The sequence below is a fragment of the Gorilla gorilla genome, chromosome 1 (assembly GCF_029281585.2).
Source record: "Gorilla gorilla gorilla isolate KB3781 chromosome 1, NHGRI_mGorGor1-v2.1_pri, whole genome shotgun sequence".
Taxonomy (NCBI): domain Eukaryota; kingdom Metazoa; phylum Chordata; class Mammalia; order Primates; family Hominidae; genus Gorilla; species Gorilla gorilla.
Genome location: NC_073224.2, coordinates 51,590,830 through 51,611,667, shown reverse-complemented (window position 1 = coordinate 51,611,667; position 20,838 = coordinate 51,590,830). Strand labels below are relative to the sequence as shown.

The 20,838-nt window shown below is 43.5% G+C and overlaps 1 protein-coding gene across 9 annotated transcripts in view; it reads right to left on the bottom strand.

Annotated features, from left to right (window-relative positions):
- Positions 1 to 973: 973 nt before the first annotated feature.
- DSTYK (dual serine/threonine and tyrosine protein kinase) overlaps positions 974 to 20,838 on the bottom strand; it is a 69,182-nt gene continuing 49,317 nt past the window's right edge. For 4 of the 9 annotated variants that reach the window (XM_019029478.3, XM_055369378.1, XM_004028241.5 and 1 more), the window contains exons 6-13: positions 20,529 to 20,705; positions 19,737 to 19,866; positions 18,588 to 18,744; positions 18,021 to 18,153; positions 15,746 to 15,859; positions 9,135 to 9,249; positions 6,665 to 6,799; positions 974 to 6,209 (exon numbers count right to left, since the gene is read on the bottom strand). In XM_019029478.3, coding sequence (XP_018885023.1) covers positions 6,022 to 6,209; positions 6,665 to 6,799; positions 9,135 to 9,249; positions 15,746 to 15,859; positions 18,021 to 18,153; positions 18,588 to 18,744; positions 19,737 to 19,866; positions 20,529 to 20,705 — 1,149 coding nt within the window. In that variant the 3' untranslated portion in view covers positions 974 to 6,021. The remainder of the gene's footprint in view (positions 6,210 to 6,664; positions 6,800 to 9,134; positions 9,250 to 15,745; positions 15,860 to 18,020; positions 18,154 to 18,587; positions 18,745 to 19,736; positions 19,867 to 20,528; positions 20,706 to 20,838) is intronic. The other 5 variants (XM_055369404.1, XM_055369417.1, XM_055369411.1 and 2 more) reach the window with 2 other exon arrangements.

Below are 20,838 nucleotides of genomic sequence, written 5' to 3'. Positions count from 1 at the left end.
CAGATACTCAGGAGGTTGAAGCAGGAAGATTGCTTGAGCCCAGGAGGTCAAGGCTACCATGAGCTATGTTTGTGCCACTGCACTCCAGCCTGGGCAACAGCAAGAGCAAGACACTGTCTCCAAAATAAAAAATAAAATAAAATAAGGCTTATCTGCATTATTAGCATTAACTAACTGAGCTAACGGGCTTCAGTTGCATTAAATGAATACTGTGTGGGTATAGGCTGAGAACCAGCGAGATCAACCTCAAGGAGCAGGAATACACCAGCTACTTAAGATGTGCTGCCATCTGCTGGCTAACCTTGTGTTGCAGTCAAACCAAAAGTACTTACAGCAAAAAATGACAGCCACACAAGCCGGACATGGTATGATTAACAAAAAACAAACCAAAGCAAACGCACCTCGTGCTGCACGCTGACCTTCCCTGGTGACTAGAAGTGGTGCCTGTCTCTTGGCGGTGGCCCATGGTGGTGCCTGTCAGGCACTGCTGAGCAAGCAAATCTCAGCACTGGGGTGAGCCTAAATAGAAAATGCAAAATACACTACATGCAGATAGGCCAGCGTAAGATTATGTGCCAGTTCCCTCACTGGATTATAATAGAGTAGCTAGGCTCATATATGAACTCACAATGCTGCAGGTTCGTGCTTAAAAGAAGCTGGAAAAAAGCATGTCACCCAGGATAGGCTCTGGAAGATACATGACTATCATCTCACCCCTTTTCTCCACTATCCTATCTCCCATTCCCTTGCCCCACCCTTCAGTAGTGATGATGTAAAGTACCCAGAGGCCAAGAGCCATGGTGGCTGGGGAGGGCCCCTGATGGGAGAGGAACATGTTCCATCCATCTCTCCTAAGGCAAACTGAAAGACATCTGACTGAAGGTCACCAGTGGAAATGGAATGGATTAGGGAACGTCCTGTTACTATGGGTAGTGAGGTAAGGGAAAACCAAAACCAAACAGATAGAAACCTAAAACGTTAATGTGATCTTTATTATACAGCACATCTGGTATTTGTGTATCCCAACAAGTATACAGAATACTCTATAAAACCAAACCCAACCCTTCAATATTACACTAATGAAGATTAACCCAGAGTCGCATCTCTTCAAAATGCACACAATTAAGACGGTCCTGCTGTAACAATATTATGGAAAGAGCCAGGTAGCACAAGAAAGGAGAGAGGATAAAGACTGAAGTGTGTGCCAAAGTCATTGTCTTTTGTTATTGCACTTTTATTCTACACACTTAGTATCTTACACTTAATAACACTGTAATAAACATTAGTCCTTTAAAACAAACAAAAAACATTACATGAAGACAAAAGACAACAGGCTGTCCAGACCAATTTTCTTTTCAACTATCTGGGCAAGGTGGCCTCCCCAGTGCTAGATGTCCTGATGCACCTCTGAGATCATCTCAGTTGGACTGGATGTTAACAAAACAGATGAAGTTAAAAATGAAACCCTTTTAGGAACAGTAGTGCTACTGGAAACCTCCAGGAGAGTTTGGAATACTCAGTGTCTCAAGGCCACTCTCTCCTTACCCACTTTAACATCAAAGAAGCTCTATTCATCCCACCTCCATAACTGAAGGATTAACCTTCTTTTTCTTTTTCCTTTTTTTTTTTTTTTTGAGATGGAGTCTTGCTCTGCTGCCCAGGCTGGAGTGCAGTGGTGTGATCTTGGCTCAATGCAGCCTCTGTCTCCTGGGTTCAAGCAATTCTCCTACCTCAGCCTCCTGAGTAGCTGGGACTATAGGTGCCTGCCACCATGCCTGGCTAATTTTTTCTATTTTTAATAGAGACGGGGTTTCACCATGTTACCAGGCTGGTCTCGAACTCCTGACCTCAGGTTTTAAAAAGTGGGTTACTTGATCCAGAAAATCCAAAAGCTTTGGAAATTCCAGGAAAGCAACTACTCTTTTGGCAGTGGACTCTTCCAGGGTTGTTAATCCCACTCTGATGCAATATGGATGGACTAGGGAGGCTTCCTGGTTATCCAAATGGAATGCCAAGCATGCCATCATCTCTCCAAAGCAAGCCCAAAGGGGGCTTTAACTTCCCAAAGTGCTACTGTAATCACCAATTCCCCTGGGCCTCCCAGTGCTAAATAATAAGCCAAAGCCAAAAAATAAAGTGTCATTTAGTGCAGTTGTCACTCTGCAGCCCTGCAACCCCGAGGCACTTCTTCCATGAGGAAGAACACTTTGTGACCCTTCTTTGGCAGCTCAAGCAAAGACACAAGAATGCATTTGAGAGCTGACAGGTACTAGTCGAGAGTTCTATGAGTCCCCTATTTCTATCTGTGGTAGTAATGCATTCTTTCCTCCACTGCTTCCTTGAATTTTAGTGTTAAAAATTAGGAGAAGCTGCTGCCTAGGCTCTGTCCCCTTGAAGTTGATGGAGTCAAAAGTGACTCTCTTTGGTCTGGGAACAACCAGCACAGTCCTCCTGAAGCGCTTGCTCAGTCAATGAGCTACTCTTTGCAGAGGATCAGGGAACTAAGGTATGCCTGGGGAAACCCCACCCAAATGAGCCATGCCAGACAGCCCTTGCCATCAGCTCTCTAGGCACAGGGTCAGCCATTCCAGGGCCCCAGGCTCCACCATTTCTCCTGACTGCTCTGCAGGAAGGCCTCTCACTCATTTCTGAAACAAAATGAGAGACCAGACTTCAAGCTCTGGCCATTAAAAATGGCCAGGTCATCATTTTCATGCTGGGGTAAGCTGCCCTAATTATGTTGATTAGAAGGACAGACCACAATAAGGGTCATTCTTTCATGTCATCCTTTTTCTTCCTCCAGCCACAATCTCACCTCACCACTTGGGAACACATACAACCAAAGCTGGGAGGTAAAATCTTTAGGACTTTGGTCATGCTGAGCCCTCTATAACCCAAGTGCTGCCAGACTTCTTTGAAAACCTAGTGTCCTCCCAAGTAATATACAATACAGTACATTTCATGGCATTCCATCACTTATAATAAGAATGGATGCCAAAGAACAAAGAAGCCAAAATTAGCTGACAATGTTATAAAACAAAAGCAAAGTATACACACTCTATACACACGTATACCTGCACTCAGCCTGCTGAGTATTTAAATAACATCCCCAAATATCCATATATGGACTTTGGCTGGCCTAGAGACTTTCAAGAATATTTTGCACCTTTTCTCAAAATACTTTTTTTAAAGAAAATGAACTGTAACACAACTACTCATCTCCTTACTTATATCAGTCCCTCCCTTCCACCCTCCCCACTGGGGAAAAAACTGTTGGGGAATCTGCTAGAGAACTGGTATCTGATAGCAAACTAAGCCATGGGGTAAACTAAAAAGGGACTCTGGGTAGAGGAAAAAAAATCTAACCTCCCATATGTGAATGAGACTATGAGCTAATACTTCCCAAGAATGCTAGGAATGTGACCTTCATAATGGAAGCACAGACTTATGATTATAGCTAGAGTCAAAAGAAAACAGTCTGGAAAGGGAACTATATAAGACTTTTCCTAAAATTTCATACACAACAGACTTACAATGATTTTCCAGAAAGTAGAGAGTACTTACCCCTCCTTTCTTGACACCTGACTCCCTTGAAGCCCCATCATAGTTCCCAGAAGGACAGTAAGTTAGTGCAGAGAATAGAGTACTTGAAGTATAGCTAAATAGGTGGTAAGAATTCTAAGAATATACTGAACATCCTACCAAAACAAGACTAAAGCCTGCAGAGCCCAAAGACACTGAGTCAGTTACTTTATCATTTGCAAGTAAAAAGGTTATTAGCACTACATGGAATTTCTGAAAGGCTCCAAGAGTTTAGGGAGCTACTATGCTCAAACATATCATGATCAGAGCCCAGGATAGCCAAAGAGTTAAAAGTTATATGAAAGACCCATTATAGACTCCATTTATACTCCATTAATATTTAAAAGATGGTCATTCTGTCATAGACAACCCTAGAAAATGCCAGCAGCAGATGTGCGACTCATCTTTGTTTTTTTTTTTTTTTTGAGATGGAGTCTCGCTCTGTTGCCCAGGCTGGAGTGCAGTGCCGTGATCTCAGCTCACCACGACCTCTGCCTCCCGGGTTCAAGCGATTCTCCTGCCTCAGCCTCCCAAGTAGCTGGGACTACTGGTACGCGCCACCATGCCCGGCTAATTTGCAACTCATCTTATACACCTACCTGGGGTCCTGTTTTACAAACTCTGGGGCTGGACACAGGGGCCAGACCACAGTTATTGGGGATTAGGCAGATGGAGGGAGACTACTCACTTCCACTGTCTACTTCCTCGTCTACCTGTTTTTCGGAATCTAATGGACCAGTTTGGTTGAGGAAGGCTTGAAGTCAAGTGCATCTGAGATGCACCAATATTTAAATTGTTCCCCTTCCTCTGCCTAGAATCAGAATTTCTTTCCTCAAGCACACTTCATGAGGAACCCTCCAAAAGACCACCCACCTGCCTCCCACCTTTCAGGGAAACTTCCCAGACACTAGCACACAGGGGTGAGGGGCACACACAGAACTACCAGAGGAGGGTTTTTCTCTTCCATCTGCTTCTTTTTTTCTTCTAACAGATTTTTAAAAAGGTAAAAAGAAGGAACAAATTGCAGGAGAAATCGTGGTTAAAAGCTCATTGATCAAGTTTTCCAAACATCAGTGTGTTAGATTCAAACACAAAAAGAAAAATTTCTGATTGTGTTAAGTTTTAAAAACAAGCTGGTTTTCTTCCAGTATGTTTGTACATAGGCCATGGCCTCCAATCATCTCCCACCTCTCAGTTCTCACCCAAATACTTCGCATTGGGTTGGTTTTGCTCAGACACTCACTCCTAAGTACCATGTTATCTGGAGCTTTCCCACTTTGAGATGAAAAGAGGTAAACAAAAGAAAAGACTCAAAGGTAAAAGAACAGATTCTGTTCTGGGGTTAGCAGTAACTCTAAATCCAATAACTTCTGTGTGTATGTCTATATAGATAGAGATATAGACACACACACGTATATACATATACACACACATATATGCATACACATTCTATTTTTTTTTTTTTTTTTTGAGACAGAGTCTCACTCTGTCGCCCAGGCTGGAGTGCAATGGCATGATCTTGGCTCACTGCAACCTCCGCCTCCCAGGTTCAAGCGATTCTCCTGCCTCAGCCTCCTGAGTAGCTTGGATTACAGGCATGCACCACCACGCCCGGCTAATTTTTTGTATCTTTAGTAGAGACGGGGTTTCACCATGTTGGCCAGGCTGCTCTTGAACTCTGGACCTTGTGATCTGCCTGCCTCAGCATCCCAAAGTGCTGGGATTACAGGTGTGAGCCACCATGCCTGGCCTCTTTTTTTTTTTTCCCCCCTCTTTTCAGGGCCTCTTGGTGATGTAACAGTGAAACCCTCCCCCAGAAACCAGGGATATGTGGTCCTATAAATGTAAACACACTGGCACTATGAGGAACAGATAGCTCTGTTTCTAGCTCCCTCACTGGGACTTCTGACCATTGCAACCTGAGATCCCTGGCTGCAGACAGCAGGAACCAGACATCCACAAGTTATTGTTTTTGTCCCCATGTTTTCATAATCCCAGAACTAAGCTCAAATTTTCTGAGTCCTGACTAAACTATTCCTAGCTAGAGCCAAAAATCATGGGAATGAGATTTTTTAACACTATTGCCACTGCAGTGTCCCGCTTGCTGTCTTAGAAGTATATACAGTGAAAAGACAATGGTAACATCTGCCTCCTTTTCATTTGTGAAGCCATAACACCACATTCCTCAGCTTTTACACATCTGAGACACTTTTTTGCTAAAGTGATAGCTTGGCGCTTCAGTGAGCTGCTGAATATGCTCAGTCATTCAACTCTTCACTGTCCAGGAGTCATCCCTGCCTGGGAAGGTTTCAAGTTTCCCAGCAAGCACCAGTTCCCTTGGGAGTGTGTCCTATAGTGAATAAATGTCAAATTCTCCCCATGGCCAAAAGGTGAGGGGGAAGGAAAGAACTAGAGAGTGAAAGAGAAAGGTCTTTGCTTTCAAGTAGAATCATCTAGTCCTCTGTTTGGCTGCTCAGAATTGGACTTGCAGAGCCGATCCATGATGCCCTGGAGCATGGGCTGGACAATGCCCAAGAGAGGCCTCTTCAAGGGGTCGCCATCCCAACAGGCTTCCATCAGCTGCCAGCACTCCTCATCAAACACAGGAAGACGTTCTGGGCGAGCCCCTAGAGAAAGGAGCATGGAAACAAGATCACAGTGAGAGGGACCCAGCACAACAAAGAGGCATGACCAGCTCAAAGGCTGACTTCCCAGTGGGGCTCGGAATACTAAGAATGCAAGGAGTTTTGACTTCGATTGCAAACATCTAGGTTAGAACCTAACAGTAAGAGTAATTAAAAAAAAAAAGAAAGAAAAAGAAAAGAAAAACTGGAACACATTAGCATATGAAGTTGAGGAATCGGACATTTTTTAAAAAAGACTTTTTGAGATAGTTCAATAGAGAGTTGACTTGAAGCAAAGGTTGACTTAAATATCTTTTCTGGATTCATGACAGTTTAAACGTATCTACGGCCCTGCTATGGAGTGGCCAGATGGGATGACAGGAGGCCCGGTGACATTGCCTGGGCTCAGTCTGCGCTAGCCAGGGGAGTTAGGACAAGGTAGTACTTGTGGCTCTTACCCCTCCGCACATTGTTCCAGAGATGGTCTTTGCTAGCACACCTCTCAAATGCTTCAGGGAGCTTGACAGAGCCTGAGCAGATATACCAGAAAAGAATCCCAAAAGCGTAGACATCCACGGAATTATCGTACTTCCCTGATGGCAAGAAAGGATGAAACGTAATGAGCCGCGGAGAGTCAGGCAGCAGCATCTACACCACCTTGCCTCAGTAGAGGGTTGGCTTTTTCCAAAGCTTTTAACATCTATTATCTCTCAATAACAACCCTGCCAGGTAGGCAGGGCACATTTATAATGCCCATTTTACAATACAATCAACTAAGACATTGGGAGGTCACAGCTCAATAACTAAGAGAGCCAAGCCTAGAACTTGACAAAGGAGAAGGAAAATAAGGCCTTTCATCCTGCTAGGACAGTCAAAAAGATTAATCACAAAAGGTCATATTAGGGAAATAAAGTTGGAAATACAGGTGGGTAGGTATGTTGGAACCAGAATATAATAATTTTTAAAGTCAGGTAGAAGAGTCTGGATTCAGTGAGCAGCAGGAAGTCATTTATGTTTTAGAGTAGGAGGTGACATGAAGAATATAATATTTTAGAAAGATGATTCCGACAGCAATAGGGTGCACTGTAATAGAAACAATAAAAGAAATTTAAGTATGAAGTAGCCAAAATAGAATAATAGCAGTGGAATTAGAAAGTGTTTTTTTTTTTTTTTTTGAGATGGAGTTTGACTCTTATTGCCCAGGCTGGAGTGCAGTGGCATGATCTCAGCTCACCACAACTTCTGCCTCCTGGGTTCAAGCGATTCTCCTGCCTCAGCCTCCCGAGTAGCTGGGATTACAGGCATGCACCACCACGCCTGGCTAATTTTGTATTTTTAGTAGAGATGGGGTTTCTCCATGTTGGTCAGGGTAGTCTTGAACTCCTGACCTCAGGTGATCCACCTGCCTTGGCTTCCCAAAGTGCTGGGATTACGACGTGAGCCACCGCGCCTGGCCGAAAGTTTTTTTTTTTTTTAAGTAAATCAAGAGAAAGAAAAATGATGACTATCTACTTGGTTCAGATGTTGAGTACGACTACAGCTGTCTCACTAACACCTAATCCTTACATGTATCACCCAGTGAAGGGCTGGGGGGAAGACTCGTACATGAAATGAAAGAAATTTAAATATATTGCTAATTTTAACTCTTACCAATACTAATGACTGACCAGGGACTACCTTTCTATCTTCGCTGGCAATGGAACAATCATTCCCATCACTTGGGCTCAAAACCTTGGAGTCATCTTTTAGTCATTCTTTTCTGTTCACTAACCATATCAAGTTAGCACCAAAATTTTGTTCATTCTTCCTCTGAATTAATCTCAAATTTCTCACGTTTGTTTGTTTTAGCACTAACACCAGCTTAATCATGGAGGCAACCATAGAAGACCAGCTATCTAGTCTTACCTTGGTTCTTCCCAAATCATCTTTACCTACTGTTGCTAAAGCTCATCTTCTATCAACATTTTCCTCTGTCCCCTACTCAAAAGCTCAGTAGCTCCTTAAGTCTTGCACAACAAGCCTTGATTCTTCTGTGGGAATTTCAAACTCAATGTATTTTATCTCCAACCTTGTTTGTTACTATTCCCCAAATGGATTTCTTTCCTGTCATGCTTATTTCTATTCTGTGATTTTCTTCATTATTTCCCCTTCTTTAGCCTCCAGAATTTTCTCTCCTTCATGCTACAGGGTTATACTATGGAGACAGAAAGTCCTAGACTTAAATCATAGCTCCATTACCTTTTAGCTCAATGTTTTTGGGAGTAGGTTTCTTCATCAATCTGGTCTCAATTTTATCCATTGAATGGACATAAAAATACATCATCATCACAGAATTAAACAAAATATGTGAAAAACCTACCCATACTGCTTAGGTCAAGGTATATACTTAATAAATGAGGTCCCTTCTCACCTACCAATTTCCCAAATCTGACTCAAGTTCTATTCAAAATCTCACCTCCATCACAAAACCACCAAACATTTCCACCTTCATTTATTCCTTCTCTAAACACCAACAGTACATTATATAGCACTTAATTTAGCACTTAATCATACGTTGTGTTGTACTGCTTCCTATTTTACCTCTTAATATATCTCTATGTCAATGGTAAGTTCTTTAATGATAGAGGACAACTTCTATCACACAGGAGTTACTCAATCAATACTTTATGATTAAATAATTGGCTAATTATGGCACTAATAACCGAGAGAGATGTCCAAATGGTGATTCCCATTTGTACTTTTTCTTTCTTACTCCTTTACCTCTTCACTTTCCCTGCTACTTGCCTTAGGTAGGTCTCCCCTGATCTGGTTTCTCCCTTGCCTGTGCCAGACCTGCCAGTAGTGATTGTGGGAACGAGCTCAAGGGGTAGCACTCAGGATTAAAGTAGTACCCCCTGCCCAGACCCACTGCCTGCCCTCCAGCCTTACCTGTGAAAAGTTCAGGGGCCATATGGATTGGTGTCCCCACAATGCTGCCTGACATCATGGCCTCTGGCTTGCAGAATCCTAAGTCAGTGATCTTGGCACGGTTCTGCTTATCCAGCTGCCAACAAAGCAGGGCAAGAGTCACCTTGTTTCTGATCCTGCACACAGCACTGCTGCGTACCTAAGCTCAAAGGTAGGTACCTCAAAGTAGTGTCACTGGATAGGATTATGCTCTGAAAATGAGTTGTCAGGTGATTTCATCCTTGTACAAACACCAGACTGTGCTTACACCAACCCAGATGGTATACCTGCTACACACCTAGTATGGTCTTTTGCTACTAGGCTACAAACCTGTACAGCATATTACTATACTGAATACCATAGGCAACTGTAACACAATGGTATTTGTGTATCTAAACATACTTAAACATAGAAAAGGTACAGTAAGAATACGGTATAAAAGATAAAAAATGGTATACCTGTAGAGGGCATTTACAATGAATGGAGCTCGCAGAAGTGGAAGTTGCTCTGGGTGAGTCAGTGAGTGAGTGGTGAGTGAATGTGAAGGCCTAGGACGTTACTGTACACCACTGTAGGCTTTATAAACACTGTATATTTAGGCTACACTAAATTTATTTTTAAAAGCTTTTCTTCAATAATAAATCAACCTCTACTTACTGTAGTTTTACTTTATAAACTTTTTAATTTTTTGAGCTTTTTGTTTGACTCTTTTGTAATAAACACTTAGCTTACAACACACATTGTATAGCTGTACAAAAATAGTGGCTTTTTGTTGTTGTTGTTGTTTTTTTAAAGAGACAGGGTTGTGCTCTGTCGTCCAGGCTGGAGTGCAGTGGCACAATCATAGCTCAAGGCAGCCTTGAACTTCTAGGCTCTTCCCACCTCGGCTTCCTGACCAGCTAAGACTATAGTCGTATGCCACCATGTCTGGCTAATTTTTTGATTTTTAGTAGAGATTGGGGTCTTTCTCTGTTGTCCAGGCTGGTTATAGGCTTTTTTTTTTTTTTAACTTTTAAAACTTTTTTGTTAAGAACTAAAACACAGACATATTAGCCTAGGCCTGCATGGGGTCAGGATCATCTATATCACTGTCTTCCACCTCCACATTCTGTCCCACTGGAAGGTCTTCAGGGACAATAACACACATGGAGCTATGACAGCAACACCTTCTTCTGGAATTTGTCCTAAGGTCCTGCCCAAGGCTGTCCTTACTGGTTTATATATTTACTATATTATACTTTTTATTGTTAGAGTATCTAAAAGGTATGAAAAGATAAAAAGTATAGTACAGTAAATATATAAACCAGTAAGAGCTGCTTATTATCAAATATTATATACTGTACATAATTGTGCTATACTTTTGTATCAGTAGGTTTACACGAGCATCACATGTGTATTGCACTGTGCTGCAACATTACAACAGCTATGATGTCACTAGACAATAGGAATTTTTTAGTCCATTATAATCTTTTTTGTTTGTTTTTGTTTTTTGAGAAGGAGTTTCGCTCTTGTTGCCCAGGCTGGAGTGCAATGGCATGATCTCGGCTCACCGCAACCTCTGCCTCCCGGGTTCAAGCGATTCTCCTGCCTCAGCCTCCCGAGCAGCTGGGATTACAGGCATACGCCACCACACCCAGCTAATTTTGTATTTTTAGTATAGACAGGGTTTCTCCACATTGGTCAGGTTGGTCTCGAACTCCCAACCTCAGGTGATCAGCCTGCCTCGGCCTCCCAAAGTGCTGGGATTACAGGCGTAAGCCACCGCGCCTGGCCAGTCCATTATAATCTTATCAGACTACATCGTATATGTGGTCTCACTGACCAAACTGTCATTATGCAGTGCATGACTGTACTTCATAAATCCTGCCGCCAACCTTCCTGTCTCCAGGTTCATTTCCGTTACAGGTTGAGTATCCCTTATCTGAAAGGCTTGGAACCAGAAGTGTTTTGAATTTCATTTTTTTTTTTCAGATTTTGGAATGTATCTATTATATTTGCTGATTCAGCACCTCTAATTAAAAATCCAAAATGCTCCAGTGAGCATTCCCTTTGAGGGTCATGTCAGTGCTCAGAAACTTTTGGATTTTGGAGCATTTTGGATTTGTAATTTTTGGATTAGGAATACTCAACCGGTACTGTCTTCTTCCCCATACTATGAGCAGCATGAGGGCAGGGATTGCTGTTTTCATCTTTGCATCCCCAGTGCTTAGCACAATGCTTAGCCTGGTACATATGAAGATCCTAAAAAACCCTGGAAGAATGAGGAAGTACAGGTCCATGGAAGGACACCAGGGAAACACTTCAGTGCCTGACTCTCCTCCTGACCCCAGGGCAGAAAGTTGAGGTCCTCCGGTCAGCTAAGGAGAGTTGCCTAAAGTCCCTGTAGTTTCCTTTCCTAAAGGTCGAAGAGAATAAGTCTGTCTAATTTGGCTATTGATCAGCCTTTTAGGTTTCAGCTGTCAATTTTAGGGAGATCGTTCCCTTCCCCTAAATTGCTGTCATCTTTATAAATCATTTAAGTATTGCCAGAAACAACTTAATGATATGCCAGTACACTTTCAAGAGGAGTAGGTCGAAAGATTCTTTACAATTCAAATTACAGGACTGGAGGGTTCATGACCATCTCACCATTTAAGGTACACTTACCCATCTCAGCCTTCATCCTACATCTCTGATCAAACCTTAAGCAATACAAGGCTCAGACTCCTCAAAGGCAGAAAGACTATTCTAGATTAAAGGAGACTAAAGAAACATGACAACAAAATATACTATATATTTCCTGGATTGGATCCTGTATCAAACAAACAAACATACCATATTTAGGGCAACTGAACATATTTGGGACAACTGAAAAATGTTAATATAGATTACATATTAAATAATAGTATTGTATCAATGTTAAATTTCTTGGGTATGATAATGACACTTTGATTATGTAGAACAATGTCCTTTTTCTTAGGAGATAACTTAGGAATAAAATGTTTTCTGTAACTTATTTTTGTGTGTGTGTGTGTGGCAGGGTCTCACTCTGTCACCAGGTTCCAGCCTGGTGCAGTGGTGTGATCTCGGCTTACTGCAACCTCTGCCTCCGGGATTCAAGTGATTCTCCTGCCTCAGCCTCCTAAGTAGCTGGGACTACAGGCATGCACACGCCTGGCTAACTTTTTTTTTTTTTTTTTTTTTTGTATTTTTGGTAGAGACAGGGTTTTACCATGTTGGCCAGGCTGGTCTCGAACTCCTGACCTCAGGTGATTCACCCACCTTGGCCTCCCAAAGTGCTCGGATTACAGGCATAAGCCACTGTGCCTGGCCTTGTAACTTAATTTCATATAGCTCAGTAAAAAAGTATGCACACGTGTGTGTGTGTGTGTGTGTGTGTGTGTGTGTGTGTGTGTGTGTGTGTGTGTGCATGTATAGAGAGAAAGAGAGAGCGTACATTTTGGAGAAAAGAATATGAATTTGGGTGAAGGGTATATGGGTCTTCATTGTACCACTCTTTCATAAGTTTAACATTTTTCAAAACAGTGTAGGGGGAAAAAACCTTACACAATATCAGCTAAGTCTATGATGAAACTCCTCCCTAAGCTTTAAGTCTCACACACCATCTTTCACCATGCTGTTAACTCTACTACTTTCTGATATGATTTGTCCCCATCCAAATTTCATCTTGAATTGTAACTCCCATAATCCCCACATGTCGTGGGAGGGACCTGATGGGAGGTAAGGGGCTTTTCCCCCTTTTGATCGGCACTTCTCCTTGCTGCTACCATGTGAAGAAGGACATGTTTGCTTCTTCCCCTTCCACTATGATGGTAAGTGGAAGGGGCCTCTCCAGCCTTGTGGAACTGTGAGTCAATTAACCATTTTTCCTGTAAAAGGTACCCAGTCTCAGGTATGTCTTTACTAGCAGTGTGAGAATGGACTAATACAGTAAATTGTACCAAGAGTGGGCTGCTGCTGTAAGGATACATGAAATTGTGGAAGCGACTTTGGAACTGAGTAACAGACAGAGGCTGGAACAGTTTGGAGGGCTCAGAAGAAGACAGGAAAATGTGGGAAAGTTTGGAAATTCCTAGAGACTTGTTGAATGGCTTTGACCGAAATGCTGATAGTGATATGGACAATGATGTCCAGGCTAAGGTGGTCTCAGATGGAAATGAGGAACTTGTTGGGAACTGGAATAAAGGTCACTATTGCTATGCAAGGAGACTGGAGGCATTTTGCCCCTGCCCTAGAGATCCGTGGAACTTGAGAGAGATGACTCAGGGTATCTGGTGGGAGAAATTTATTTATTTATTTATTTATTTATTTATTTATTTATTTAGAGACAGAGTCTCACTTTGTCACCCAGGCTGGAGTGCAGTGGCGCAATCTCAGCTCACTGCAACCTCTGCCTCCCAGGTTCAAGCAATTCTCCTGCCTCAGCCTCCCAAGTAGCTGGGACTACAGGTGTGTACCACCACACCCAGCTAATTTTTTATTTTTAGTAGAGACAGGGTTTCACCATGTTGGCCAGGCTGGCCTCAAACTCCTGACTTTAGGTGATCCACCCACCTTGGCCTCCCAAAGTGCTGGGATTACAGGTGTGAGCCACCATACCCACCCCGGAAGAAATTTCTAAGCAGCAAAGTGTTGAAGAGGAGGCAGAGCATAATAGTTTGAAAAATTTGCAGCCTGACAATGTGATAGAAAAGAAAACCTATTTTCTCGCTGGGTGCAGTGCCTCATGCCTAAAATCCCAGCACTTTGGGAGGCCGAGGTGGGTGGATCACTTGAGGTCAGGAGTTGGAGACCAGCCTGGCCAACATGGCAAAACCCTGTCTCTACTAAAAATACAGAAATTAGCCTGGCTGCCTGTAATCCCAGCTACTTGGGAGGCTGAGGCAGGAGAATCGCTTGAACCCGGGAGGTGGAGGTTACAGTGAGTTGAGATTGTGCCACTGCACTCCAGCCTGGGCAACAGAGCGAGACTCCATCTCAAAAAAATTAAAAAAAAAAAGAAAGGAAAAAAAAAAGAAAACCTATTTTCTGGGGAGAAATTCAAGCCTGCTGCAGAAATTTTCGTGAGTAATGAGGAGCTGAATATTAACCAGCAAGACAATGGTAAAATTTCTCCAGGGCATGTCAGAGACCTTAACAGCAGCCCCTCCTATGACAGGCCTGGAGGTCTAGGAGGGAAAAATGGTTCTGTGGGCTGGGCCCAGGGACCCCCTGCTCTATGCAGCCTTCGAACATGGTGCCCTGCATCCCAGCTGCTTCAGTTCCAGCTGTGGCTAAAAGGGGCCACCACATAGCTCAGGCCATTGCTTCAGAGGGTGCAAGCCCCAAATCTTGGCAGCTTACATGTGGTGTTGGGCCTGCAGGTGCATAGAAATCAAGAATTGCGGTTTGGGAACCTCTGCCTAGATTTCAGAGGATGTATGGAAATGCCTGGATATCCAGGCAGAAGTTTGCTGCAGGGGTGGAGCCCCATGGAGAACCTCTGCTAGGGCAGTGCAGAAGGGATATGTGGGGTTGGAGCCCCCACAGAAAGTCCCCACTGGGACACTGCCTAGTGGAGCTGTGAGAAGAAGGCCACTGTCTTCCAGAACCCAGAATGGTAGATCCACACACAACTTGCACCGTGTGCCTAGAAAAGCCACAGACACTCAACACCAGCCCATGAAAGCAGCCAGGAGGTAGGCTGTATCCTGCAAAGCCACAGGTGTGAAGATGCCCAATGCCATGGGAGACCACCTCTTGCATGAGTGTGCCCTGGATGTAAGACATGGAGTCAAAGAAGATGATTTTGGAACTGCAGGGTTTAATGACTGCCCTATTGGATTTCAGACTTGCATGGGCCCTGTAGCACCTTTGTTTTGGCCAATTTCTCTCATTTGGAATGGGTGTATTTACCCAATGCCTGTACCCTCATAGTATGTAGAAAGTAACTAACTTGCTTTTGATTTTACAGGCTCACAGGCAGAAGGGACTTGCCTTGTCTCAGATAAAACTTTGGACTTGGACTTTTGGATTAATGCTAGAATGAGTTAAGACTTTGGGGAACTGTTGGGAAGGCATGATTGTGTTTTGAAATGTGAGGACATGAGATCTGGGAGGGGCCAGGGGCAGAATGATATGGTTTGGCTGTGTCCCCACCCAAATCTCATCTTGAATTGTAGTTCCCATAATCCACATGTGTTGTGGGAGGGACCCAGTGAGAGGTAATTTAATCATGGGGACAGTCACCCTCATGCTTTTCTCATGACAGTGAGTTCTAACGAGATCTGATGGTTTTGTAAGGGGCTTTACCCCCTTTTGTTCAGTACTTCTCCTTGCTGCTGCCATGTGAAGAAGAATGTGTTTATTTCCCCTTCCACCATAACTATAAGTTTCCTGAGGCCTCTCCAACCCTGTGGAACTGCGAGTCAATTAAACCTCTTTCCTTTATAAATTACCCAGTCTTAGGTATGTCTTTACTAGCAGCATGAGAATGGACTAATACACTTTCTGTGAGGACTTTTCTTAGGATCTAACTTACATTTACATGTACCCTCCAAAATCACTCAGCCACAGAAGTAGGGTATAATCTTGGGGAAACAGCTTTTACTTACCAGCACATTTTTCAGTTTGATATCACGATGGACAAGTCCCTGGCTGTGCAGGAAGCGGACTCCCTCCACCACATCTAGTGCTATCTGCAAACGTGTCTCCAGGGTCAGCCCAGCCTTGGGGAGACAAAAGAGCTTACTTGTCATGATAAGGCAACTCCTCAATTCAACTGACTATACTAGGGCACATGAGGACATAAAAGTGATTTTTAAAAAGGGGAAGAGCCGGGCACAGTGGCTCATGCCTGTAACCCCAGCACTTAGGGAGACCAAGGTCAAGAATTTCAAGACCAGCCTGGCAAACATGGTGAAATCCTGTCTCTACTAAAAATGCAAAAAAGAATTAGCTGGATGTGGTGGCAGGTGCCTGTAATCCCAGCTACTTGGGAGGCTGAGGCAGGAGAATCACTTGAACCCAGGAGGCAGAGCTTGCAGGGAGTTGAGATGGTGCCACTGCACTTCAGCCTGGGTGACAGAGCAAGACTCTGTCTCAAAAAAAAAAAAAAAAAAGGTGGGGGGAGAAAAAGCAGTTAGGAGAGGGAAGTAGAGGAAAAGCAAGGAAGAGCAAGTTGTAAAGGAGACAAAGCCAGATAAAATCCCTTGCAGGCTGCAGTTAAGCCAAACAGATAACTTCAAATGTGACTAGCAGATAGAACAAAACAACTAAGGCATGAGCTCATTTCTAACACTTGAACAAATTCTGGAACTGCCCTTGAGGCTCAAAGTGACTATTTCTAGGTCCCTCAGGAAGATTTACTTCCATTGCTTTACAGGCCTGGTTAGCCCAGGTTTGGTTTTATGGATTCAAATACCAAAGTCACTCATATTACTTCAATTCAGGGTCTCCTGAATACCGGAAAATGTCACATCACTCATGCAAAAGCTCAAAGGACATTCTCTAGCTCACTTGTGGAAATGCATCAGACAATGCTTAACTCCTCTGAAATGAAGAGGGAAAGCTGCTTGGAGAGTCATTTTCTTCATCATATTGATTCCTCATGACTCTGGGAAGCATTTCTAAGGTTTCCTCTGCCCTACTTCTGGAAGCCTCCATATAAACTGGTCCAAGAGGAATCTGTGAGAAGGGATCTACTCGGAGACTCTGAGGTCAGCTTTTCTCTCCTTCTACTCAGCTCCTACATAGGGAACAGACAAAAGAAACCTCTCTAATTCCCTCTTGGTGGTTTAGATAAGGGAAACTCAACATCCAACTGAGGGTTTCACCTTCACTCAAATAAAATCCTTTAGTAGCTTCTCACAGTCTATAACAGAATTCGAATTCTATGGAAATTCTTAACATTTTGGGTCTTATATAATTTGTTCCCAACATCTCTTTGCACATTATGTCTCCTGATTCCCAAAATGAACCAGCTGCTCCAATGTGCCCAGTGTCCTTACCGGCCTTCGAATGCTCTAGGCATTAAGCTGTTCCTTCCCCCTGCTATGGCCTCTTCCTTCCATTGCCTAAATTCTACCCATCATGGTATATTTGTCAAACTCAAATGCCACATCTTCCTGAAATGGTTGCTGACTACAATTCTCTTAATAGTGCCTGTCAATTATACCTTCTGATATCCTCTAATGGTGCTTAATGCTGGACCTTGTACAAAGCAGTCACTAATAAATATCTGTTGACTAAACAACAAAAACTAGCTTTATTCTCTTACAGCAAAAATGAGAAAGAAGAGCAGAGTTACAGGAAGCTATACTGCTCTTCTAAGGAGTTTAGATTTTTACTACCACCACAGGGGTCTCAGTGGTGATGACAGTATTCTGGGCATATAATGGGGTGAAAATAGGTTCTGAGAAATCTTTAAAATTTTTTTTATTTTTATTTTTAGAGATAGGGTCTTGCTCTGTCACCCAGGCGAGGGTGCAGTGGCATGATCATAGCTCATTGCAGTCTCAACCTCCTAAGCGCAAGAGATCCTCCCAGCTCAGCACACTCGAGTAGCTGGGACTACAGGTATGAGCCACCACACTTGGCTAACTTTTAATTTTTTATAGAGACGAAGTCTCCCTCTATTGCCCTGACTCGTCTCAAACTCCTGGACTCAAGTGATCCTCCCACCTTGGCCTCCCCACGTGCTGGGATTACAGGGGTGAGCCACCATGCCCAGCTGAGAAATCTTTAAGGGTTTTTGGAAATAAGTGAAATAAACCCCAATTACTCCAACAATCTCTGATGAAAGCTAAAAGCTCTTAATAAACAGGAGAGGATGAGAGGCCAGAAAGGAACACGTGGATTTGGCTGCCAGCTGGATCTTGCTCTCCTTACCTTCAGCCCTGTGTAGAGATCCCGGTGTAGCCGCTCCATAATGAGGAGCACAGCAATGCTGGAGCCACCACCATAGTTGTAGTCAATGACTGAACCATGGAGATCCACCAATCGCTCATGCTTCGGCAGAGACCTGGAGGGAAGGAGAGAGATCTGGGCTACAAGGCTTGGGCTCTAATCCTGCATGCCATGCCAGAATGTATGAGACAATAATTTCCAGACCATGCTTAGGACAGGTCCAGAGGTAATGGCCCTCAGTGCAGACAGAGCCCTCAGTACAGACAGAGCATGGCCTCTTCAACAAGGATGAAGAATCCTGGATTCTAAAAACTGATAAGGCTTAAGGACTAAAGAAGAAAGTTAAATGGAATGATGAGTCTGAGAAATTAGGATGGTGGGGAAAGAGCAAGCAAAGACAGTAAAGGCCTGAAAGGGAGCACATGTCTGTTAGACACAGAAAACTAAATATAGAGAGGCCATGCTGTAGCTCTTGGTACAAAATCTAAACCAGGCTTCTAGATTCTTCTCTGGATCTTTCTCATAGAGATGAATGAGACCAGGACCCACCTCATATAGTGAAATTCCAAAGCCAGATCATTCCAGTGCTTCTCATCTGGAGGGACAACTGATTTGAGGGCACAAGGGAAGTGTCCTCCCCAGTTGTCACACAGGTATACCACACCATACTGGCCCCGGCCCAGTTCCTGTCCCAGTTTAGGTTTACCTATAAGGTACAGAGACAGAGATAAGGCAGGAGGAATGGGAACTTCGTGGGCAATCTCTGTAAGATTCTTTTTTTTTTTTTTTTTGAGACAGAGTCTTGTTCTGTCACCCAGGCAGGAGTGCAGTGGCATGATCTCTGCTCACTGCAACCTCTGCCTCCTGGGTTCAAGCGATTATTCTGCCTCAGGCTCCCAAGTAGTTAGGATTACAGGCATGCGCCACCACGCACAGCTAATTTTTACAGTTTTAGTAGAGACGGGGTTTTGCCACATTGCCCAGGGTGGTCCTGAACTCCTGGGCTCAAGTGATCCACCCACCGTGGCCTCCCAAAGTACTGGGATTACAGGCATAAGCCACCATGCTGGCCCTGTAACATTCTTCATTGTGAACCTGCCTTTAGGGTCAGGAAGCTGTAATCAAGCCCAGGGATAAAATTCTAGTGTCATTCTAACCCAATAGAAAGTAATCTAACTGGTTTAATTCAAATAAACTGTGGTTATGTGGTTTTTTGCTTTTTGTTTTTTGTTTTTTTTTTGGAGACAGAGTCTTGCTCTGTCACCCAGGCTGCAGTGCAGTGGTATGATCTTGGCTCACTGCAACCTCTACCTCCTGGGTTCAAGTGAATCTTCTGCCTGAGCCTCCTGAGGACCTGGGGTTGCAAAGTGCCACCACACCCAGCTAATTTTTTTAGTAGAGATGGGGTCTTGCCATATCGCCTAGGCTGGTCTTGAACTTCTGAGCTCAGGCAATCCACCCACCTCAGCCTCCCAAAGTACTAAGATTACAGGTGTGAGCCACCACACCTGGCCTGGTCATGTTATTTGAACTATATAAATAGCAGGAAGAGACTTTAGGAATTCAAAAACATCAGTAAGGGTTTAGGCAGCTTTGCAAAGAAGCGGCTTTAGACACTAGGATTCTCTGAGGCTGGACATAAGAATGTCAGGTATCCTGAACCATCCTCCAGTTTATCTAGAAGAAAACCAGACTCACGATGAAGCAAGACATCCTGTAAAGAACGGCTTTCCAGAGAAAGGCGGGCCAGGCGGGGAGCATGATCTTTCCGAACCCTCAGCCATAGATCTTCCGTTTTCTCTAACCGGCCTGAGTGGCCAGCTTCCAGCTGGGAGAGAAACAGAAAAAGTACATATGACTTAAGTCCCTAGCTTCAGCTTCCTCACCTGTTATACAGGGATAATAATATCTACTTCATATAGATAATTGTGAGAATTAAACAAGATACATGTAACATGTTTAGCACAGAGACTGGCACAGAGTAGACTCTCAATAAATAATAACTTTTGCTCCTGGATGCATACTCACATCTATCCACTCTCTGCCTGGACACACCCACTCCCTGCCAGTGGACAATCAGATGTCAAACAATTATGAAATAATATAGAAGTTGGAAAGTCATGTCCTTCTGTCATTTGTTCCTAAAATACTATATAAACATATAAAATTCCTACTCCTATTATCTTTCCTCACTCAGTGAAATGGGCAGGAATTAACTGAGCTCACTCCATTCTCCCGAGAGTTAGGAAAATATCCACATGAAAAATTTATTGAAAAAACTTCCTATAACAATCTAGAAAGAAAATATACTGATGATTTTAATATACATATGTGTGTGTGTGTATATATATGTGTATATATGTGTATACACACACACACACAGACACACACACACATATATATATATGAAGAGCAGAGAGCAAAATATTCCCATCTGGATGAGGCTCTTCTCTGCTTGATCCAGCTGTATCTCCTTTCCTACATACCAACCTGCCGCAAGGAGGCTGCAAAAGCCTCGTGGGAACTATTGAGCCGAGTCCGGAATTGGCTGCAAATGCTCTTAGCCAATTTGGAGGCGCTGAGGCTCTCAATGGCTTCCTGGGCCACCTTCCTCTTCCATTCCAGAGTGATGGCAGGTGGGCTCACCCATGTGATGCGCTGGATGATCTACCAGGATGAAGACAGCGAGATCACCGAGGAATGAGAGACAAGAACCACTACAAAGATCCAGTGTCCTTCCTTTTCTGGGTTACCCATTCATTAAGAGCAGGCTCATAAGATGGGAGCCATATGAAGTCCA